Source organism: Drosophila kikkawai, chromosome 3R (assembly GCF_030179895.1).
Source record: "Drosophila kikkawai strain 14028-0561.14 chromosome 3R, DkikHiC1v2, whole genome shotgun sequence".
In the NCBI taxonomy this organism is placed as follows: domain Eukaryota; kingdom Metazoa; phylum Arthropoda; class Insecta; order Diptera; family Drosophilidae; genus Drosophila; species Drosophila kikkawai.
In genome coordinates this window covers 34,655,471-34,663,728 of record NC_091731.1, presented here as the reverse complement: position 1 = coordinate 34,663,728, position 8,258 = coordinate 34,655,471, and the positions used below count along the sequence as shown (strand labels likewise).

General features: G+C 40.7%; 1 protein-coding gene across 1 annotated transcript; it reads left to right on the top strand.

The window, feature by feature from the left end:
* Positions 1-204: 204 nt before the first annotated feature.
* Positions 205-4,012, top strand: ppk15 (pickpocket 15). Its single transcript, XM_017162964.2, has 6 exons — positions 205-440; positions 2,093-2,403; positions 2,467-2,691; positions 2,750-2,927; positions 2,998-3,686; positions 3,745-4,012. The coding sequence occupies exons 2-6, from the start codon at positions 2,264-2,266 to the stop codon at positions 3,971-3,973; spliced, it is 1,461 nt and encodes a 486-aa protein (XP_017018453.2). The 5' UTR covers positions 205-440; positions 2,093-2,263; the 3' UTR covers positions 3,974-4,012.
* The last annotated feature ends 4,246 nt before the right edge of the window (positions 4,013-8,258 follow it).

The window sequence follows — 8,258 nt, the reverse complement described above, 5'->3', positions numbered from 1 at the left end:
TCAGGGATTGAGCTAGCAGATCTACGGTCTGCCTTGGTTTAAGTTGGAAAATTGGACAAAATAGCAAAATGCTTTCTTTTTTCTGGTGGTTGATCAAGAGCCACTTCGTCGTGTGCTTTTTTTACCTAAAAGCGTCTTCCTTATGGATATAGGTAAGCATTTTTAATGGTAAGCTTTGTATATAGTAACCTAATATACTCTTTGCACGAACTGTCTACCAAATAAATCATAGCAAACTCCTATTATTATATATATTCATTTCAAAATGGAGTTCAATCAGCATTTGGATTCTGTTCTCATCACATTTTTGGATATACTTTCCGAGGAGAACCCCCACATAGATGGTGTATTTTATTCAGAGATGCCTAAAGTTGGTCAAGAATCTACAGAATCGACAGCAGAAGATGCTGTGAAAGTGGATAGCCTTGGCATCTTCTACAGTGAGTTTGAGCTGATCTTGGACAATATCTTTATGATCAGCGATATATAATCCAAAACTCTTGAAGAAAATCTGCCAAGCAAAACTTAAATCAATGATTTTCTTCAATTCCTGTTGACATAATTTCCCTATTGAAGGCCTCCCAAACTTAAAATGGAAATGAAATTGTCATTGAAAAGCGAGGATAATATAACTTTGAGCATTGGCATTGCGATTCAGAAAACAATTTGCCTCGTTGCATGTACAGAGTTGCATAAATAATTAAAATGTTGGCATTAGTTTTTCATGCAGCTCGCATGTTGTCAGCTCGAATTTCAATAAGCACTCTAATTGTTTTTAAGTGTTTTTCTAGCTGCGACAACGCCGGCTGCAGTCGTGTGCAGCGCAAATGAGCCGTAATTGCATAATTCTAATTTAGCGTCGAGTTCTAAGCACCAAAAACATGTTGACTACAATTTATGCACGTCCATGTGTCGGTGCCGGGTGTGTGTTTATGTTTGTGTGTGTGTGCTTTGGGTGGGTGTACATAGTGTGTACGTGAACGTGAGCCCGGCTCACTCGCTCACTCACTCACTCGTTTTACTTAATAACTCAATGCAAGTGCACCTAACATAGGTGTTGCCGCTGCCGTTGCTCGGGAGTTGAAGTTTGGCCAGGAAAATCGGTGGCGCTGTGGATGGGCTAACTGCCATAATTGGGCGGTGTAGGTGTTAAGCGGGGCTGCTGTTAGGGGGAGATATGATGGTGGAAAGGCGATGGAAAAGTGTACTCACACGAGGACCAGGTGGCAGCAAGTGGCGGAAAATGTTTCGCTGACAAAGTTCTTGGTCAGAAGTCAGTGGGAAGTAAAGTCGAGGTCGATTATTAAATTTTTATCATATATTACAAGCCTTTTCTCAAAACTAAAGCTCTTTGAGGTATCTTAAGAGACATTGTACTGAGTGAAATTCCTTAAACTATTCAATAATTGATTTATTTTTAACCAACACAATCAATAATAAATGAAAAGCAGCTTTGAATTGTATTTTCCCATATTTCAAATTGATTTTAAAGTGTTAACAATATGTTTTTGTTTATATTTACTTTACAATGTCAATAGCAAATATTTACCTTAAATCGTGTGCAGTCAACAACGAATTTTTTTTTGTAAAATGTCCTTGGGGATATTATCGCATTTAATTTTACACCGTAAGTGTCACAATTCCAACTTGATTCCTTGTGTCACCTGTGCTGGAAATGCATGAAATTCAAGTGGATATAAACACAAGCATATATATATATAATACATATACACACACGCAGAAAGGTGTGCTGTTTTGTGGGCGAGTGTGCATTTAAATCCTTATTGCGACACCTGCACAAAGCAAATACCAATTAAAGGCTTTTCACATGCAGACCCACGCCGACTTTGGGTGGGTTGTGTGGGCGTTTTTGGTGGCGGCGGTGTGTGCGTGTGTGGGCAAGGATACCGCACTTGCATGACATTAAGTTGCTACCTTCCACCTTGCTCTTCCACAGAAAGAAAATGAGTAAATTAAGTATAATATAATATAATATTGGAATATTTTGCAGTATAAATATAATATAAATAAATATAAAAATAATTTTTGTAAGTTATTCATCGATAAAAAGGCTGCCTCATATTTTTCGCAGTGCATCAACATCCACTCCAATCGAACAACAAACAAATTTACCCAACGAGTGGCTGACCGTGTCGTGCTTGGCCAAGACCAATTTATTTGGCCCGGTCAAGTCCGCCACGAAGGACCTCAGCTCGGAGATCGGCTTATTGAGAGGCGGTGACAATCACGATATCCACTTGCCATGAGCCGACCGATGGCCGAAAAGGGTGAAGGCCTCACCAGGAGCAGGAACCGAGACCTGTTCTGGAGGTTTGTGAACTACTTAAAGGATTACTGCGCCAATTGTACGTTGGTCGGCTTCGCCTACATTGCCAACTCCAGGTGGGTAAAGAGCTTTCTCTCGATATTGGATCACCATTCGGTTTAGTTCTTTTTCGACTGCAGGCTGCATTTCACGGAGCGCATCTTTTGGCTATTTTGTGTCATGCTTTCCACCATGGGTTGCTATTACCTGATCTATGACTATCAGCGCAGCTTTCCCACTCGTGCCGCCAGCATCGTTTACGAGAGTCTGCCGCCATTTTCCAAATGGAAATTCCCCACAATCAGCTTGTGTGAAGTTGTCTACAAGTATGAGTTGACCCAAGAAGTGGAGGACTACATTCGCAGGTTGGGATTGCCTAGATAGGATAAAGGCGATACAACGAATCTCTACCGATTCTTTCAGTTTGGGTGGCGATGTCGATGGGGACTATAACTTTGAAGTAGAGTCCCATATAGCATACATTCTGTTTCCACATCAGTACCACGAGGGCATAATAAAGAATCACTGCACTCCGCCGGAGGAGGAGTGCCCGAATTGTGCCCAATGTCCTGCTGAGAATTATCGCCAAATACAAAGTCGGGTAAGCGTTAAATGGTATCAAAAACAGTTGGAAAACTTAACTTTCATTGATAAGAATACCTGTTTCCCAGTACGGAGCCAACTGTTCAGATCTTTTCGTGGATTGTCAGCTTTCTGGAAGGAAATTTGACTGCTGTCGGTATTTTTTGCCCATGATCACTCCCTACGGAAGCTGTTTTATGCTCAACTCACTGCAAAACAATGAGCCTGGATCCAAGCATTGGCTGCCCACCGAACTGGATCCCGCCACCGAAAAGGCTCTGCTCCAGGTGATAACGAGTTTGCCGGTGCAGGTGAGTCTGCTGAACGCCGAGGATATTCCTCACACAGCTCTGCAGCCGGTGGGAGTTTCTGTCACGGACCCGGGACAGGGTAAGTATCTGCAATTCCATCGGGAAACCATGGAGAATGATCCGGATGTGCATGAGATCGATCCGAAGCTGCGTAGCTGCCGCTTCCCCGAGGAGAATCTGCCGTCGAGCGTTTACAAGGCCTATAGCTTCAGTACCTGTCTCAGCGATTGCACGAGGAATTTTCAGATGGCCAAGTGCGGTTGCACGCCGTACTTTATGAATCCCCTGGCCGATCCGCGATATCCGGACTGTGGCCTGGAGGGTCTCCTCTGCTTGGAGCTCAATATGGTGGCTAAGCCCGATGCCAAGTTGCTGATGAATAACAACAAGGGCTTCAACGATAGCTGTGGCTGCCTGCCATCCTGCAATGATGGCGATATTCAAGCCATTTACGAGGCTATTTCCACGTGAGTTTAATAAGTAAATAAATTAACAATTAATTAATTAATTAATGCACAAAAATAGGTTCGAAAAGGGAGCTACAGTGCGCAATATTACCCTCTCGATGCCCGCTCTGCCCACGGATCAGTACCGGCGACAGGCGCTCCGCACGAGGCTGGATACGGTGGTGTCCGTGGGCGGGATGCTGGGCCTCTTCCTGGGAGCCAGCATTCTCAGTGGCATTGAGTTTATCTATTTTTTCACAGTACGAGCCATCAACAATGCCAGGAGGAAGCGCTCAGCTCGTCCGTAATTGGTAACTTGTCAGCTGCAAATATGAAATAAATATTTACTCTGCAACTTTTAAATCCACAAAGAAATTTTATATTAACAGCCTCTCTTCGCTTCAGCAAAAAAGTATCAAAATTGTAGACTTTTGATTAAGGATAAATTGTATACTTTTGCGTTTAAAATATTGTTTGTAGTGCAAGCGATTTTACTAGCCAGTGTACATGTGCCTTGACCTCGGTCACAAGTGGCGTATGCGCAATTTAAAAATTTTATTAAATATTTGCTCGGCTCGGTCACTGCAATGCGCATTAAAAATGCAGCCATGGCATGCCGTCAGGATGCCAAGGATACCGACCGATGCCGCGCGAGCCAAGTGTGAAACTGAAAATCAATGAAACACAATTTGCACAGTCAGCAAACGCCTCTTGGCGACAACTGCAGCATCTACAGATGTACGTATATATACTATAGAATATATAGTGTAGGGATATTTGTGTCGCCTCGGATTTGGCCACCTCTCAGGCTTAATATGTATTTCATTTGCTTGGCTTATGGCGCCCCGTTTTAAATATTTAAAATGCCACAAAAACAATAGAAAAGTGGACTAAAAGCAGCGAGAGAAATGTAATCACATTAATTATTAGCCACTGGCACTTTCCTTTGGCTTTTCGCCCTTTTTCGTCGGCATTGTTGCTTTGGTCACCTCAACAAAGGTTAATTAATTATGCCCTACACCAATTAAAGAGACACGGAATGGGCCTAAGCTTTTACCGGCTGGAAAACTCAAGTGAAATGTGCTCAAAAACAATGTTGTACTCAAGCTGAAGTGGGTCGTTGGGAATATTTGAGGTTCACATCTTGAAGGCATTAAAGATTAATTAAAACTATAAAAAGTTTACTTAACTTGCTAACTAACTTGAAATTTAAATTGTAAAAATACCTGCTATAGAGACAAATATTTGTTCTTAGATTATATACATTTAAAATAGATAATCAATAATAAAAGAGACTTTTCATTAAATTATATTAGATTTAAACATAATATAAAATTTATTTATTGTCTGTTTACATTTTCCTTTCATTTAAAAATAAATGCCGACTGTTTTTTCAAGAATAAGACTTAAAGAGCATTAAAAGAGTCCGTAAAACTTAACCACAATAACTTTTTCAACTAAAAGGACCCAAGGAAATGGAATAAAAATCTTTTGCCGCCTTTTGCCGCAAACTCATAAATAATACTTTCGCATTTTCTTGCGTATATATACTTGTATTTTTTATATATTTTTCTGACTTTCTTTGAGCATGAATTCCTTTCCATTTCATTACATTTCATTTGCCTGTGGGTCTTCCTCGCCTTCTACTTCAACACATTCATGTCCCGCACTCATATTTATTGTGCATTTGTATTTGGTTTATGATGGAAATCCCCTTTGCTCACTCAAAGGATTTTTCCGAACAAAACGGCCAAGGGGGAAAAGGTCAAACGAATTGCAGTGAAAGTGTAAGCAACGCCACCAACAATGTTAACCGTATCTGTCCAGAGCAACTTTTCCAGGGGACATTGTTGCTGGTGTCGGGTATATCATTTATCAAGCTCAGCAAGGGCAGAAAAAAAGACAACGGAAAAATGACGGAAAGTAGAGAGAAAAGAAAAAAAAAACTAAAACAGAAATAAGGAAACAAGAACATTTTTGTCATGTTAAACTGTCAGAGTGCGCATTTAGTCATTACTTACATTTTCTGCTTTTCCGCTCGCACTTTTCCTTCGCTGTCAGTCTCATGCAAATGCAGGACACACACACACTCTTGCACAGAGAAAAATATTATAATTTAATAAATATTAATATAATTATAGAGAAATGGGAAGCCAAGAATCGATCCATTTTGGTCCAATATAAAGAAAATCTGACTGAAATAAATATTACATTTTATATTCAATAAAATAACTTTGACTAAAATTATAAGTTAAGGGTGTAACACTTCTCTTTCTCTCAAAAATTTAGTTTCCTTTTTTCTCAGTGCACAAACACATACTCACCCACACCTACACATGTCACACACTTGGCCAAAATGTAATTAAAAGTTGCCATGCAAGTCTGCGGTTAAGCTTCTGGCCATTAGCATAACGCTGAAAAGTATGCTAGACTATGTAGTATATAGTATGTATAATTTAAATGAAACGCCGCATCGTCATTTATCAAAACGGCTCGCAAAATGTTAATTATTATGTTTTATTGCCCCCGAAAGTCGGTGTCGCCGTTTTTCTGATTTTATTCCAACGCTGGCCCCGTGATTTAGCCGGACAGTTTGAAATATGCTGCCGGCATGTGGTCGCTTGACCGGGCCAAAAACCAGGATTGCTGCCGGCAACTTAAATCATTCGCCGGCTGACAACCACGAGCACATACTCCGCACCAGTTTCTCTATATATATGGGTATATATGCATATAAATATAATTTTATAATGCTTTCCGGTCATTGATTTAAGCGAGGCGCCGCCTAGGAAGGAAGAGTGCCTCGTGAACAAGTTCGAAATAATTAAAATTCAAATAACTTCATTAAAATTTAATTCGAGTGCCAGGGAATTGCCAGTAAGTGGGCAGGCTCTCTTGGCTGCATTTCAATTGCAGCAATTGCGATTGCCAATGGGAGACGCTAAAATAAGCAATTGCCAGTGAACTCCTAAAAGAAATCGTCGAGTGGCTGGCACGGTGTAAAGGCAAGGCGAGAACGAAGGAAAACTCGAGTTTCCTTTTTCTCCAGGTAGCAGTGGAAATGGTAACTATTTTTCAATTACCTTTTTCGCACGCACGTTTGCTTAGCATTCGGCTCCTTTGAGCAGGATATTGGCCAGAGATGCCAGCAGCCAGCAGTCAGATATTCCTCGGAATGCTCTATCCACTTGCGCCACTTTATTTATGATGATCCCTCTGGTTAGCACAGTGTTTATTTGGATAACTATATATATTTCTGATTTGCTAATTTCGAATGTTTGCCGGCCAAAGAGGGGGCTCGAAATCAATTTAAATTAACATGAAGCAGGGAATATCAATTTCGTCTAAGTAAACATCACTCAATTGTTATTTCAGCTCTTTATTTTCCTATTTATATGCCATCGTCCTGGTTTTTTCTTCTTTTTTTTGCCATCTCACATGGAAACGGTTGAGTGTGCTTAGTGTTTGTAGTTAGTAGTTTTTCAATCAGCCTGCCACGCCCCCACACATCCACAATAACGGAAGCGCCACAGCAAGCTGGCTCAGTGTTAACAATTGCCTTCCCATTCCTCGCTTTTTTTTTGCCTTTCTCTCTTTTAAATTTCCCCTAAGCGGAAATCTATTTAAATTGAATTCTATTCTTCGGCCCTGCAACTCATGCTGAGGTGCATCCTTGCGTCGGCAGCTCCTTGTGCTCTTGCCAGCGTTGAAGTTTTGAAAAGTTTTCACTCGGCAGATCGCATTTTACGCATTGGGAATTATATTAAGTCCTCGGATGGCATTTCCATTTCAATGGATAATCATTATGAGAGTGAGCTGCTGTTTCTTCTAGAGCTTCAGCTGCTTTTCTGTAGCTGACGGCACTTGCTGCCACACGGCATTGTTGCCATGGAAGCCATTTTACAGCACACAACTCAGCATACTAAGCTTTGGTTCACTGGGAGAAAATACCTTTAATAATTAGAGATTAGTAAGAAATTACCATGAATCAAAATAGCATGAAAATATTGTCAAATATTATAGCTATGCTTAGATCCTTAGAAGCTTTTACTTCTAGGGTGATGAATACCCTAGAAAGTTTTTCAATTTCCCATAAAAACTTCCCCTCAAATTTCCTACTTTATTTTTTCGTGTACAAAAATATATGGACAGCCGGATTCTGGACCCACACATGCTTATGGATATTATGCATTTTTCACACATTTGTGTAGCATTTGATTGTGCTACGTCTAGGTGTAAATACTTGCCTCTGGCATTTGCACAATGTTGCACAACGCAGCGTATGAGTAATATTTATTCACGCTCTGCCTTTGTCCGCCTTGATGGTGTTTGTAAAAGTGTGTGTCTGGACGGGTGTGTGCGGGTGTATCAGCCAGGGCATTCAGCATATGCCAAGCATAAACATAAGCAGGAAATTCATTTTTCATTTGTTTGCTTAAAAAGTTTTCGGAGCGAGTCCTGAGCGATGAAGATGCTGCCGCTATCGCTGCCTCTGGCATTGCCTTATAAATATTCATCATACGCCGGCGTGCCCGAGCCGAGCACTTATTATACACAAATTAAGGCAAGGAATGCATCCTTTTCTTCTCCTTT

What these genes read in the sequence shown, in the direction of transcription:
- ppk15 (XM_017162964.2), top strand. Translation starts at nt 2,264, where the DNA reads ATGAGCCGACCGATGGCCGAAAAGGGTGAAGGCCTCACCAGGAGCAGG. An exon ending in GCCTACATTGCCAACTCCAG is followed by an intron (nt 2,404 to 2,466) that starts GTGGGTAAAGAG and finishes TTTCGACTGCAG; the next exon opens with GCTGCATTTCACGGAGCGCA. An exon ending in ATCGCCAAATACAAAGTCGG is followed by an intron (nt 2,928 to 2,997) that starts GTAAGCGTTAAA and finishes CCTGTTTCCCAG; the next exon opens with TACGGAGCCAACTGTTCAGA.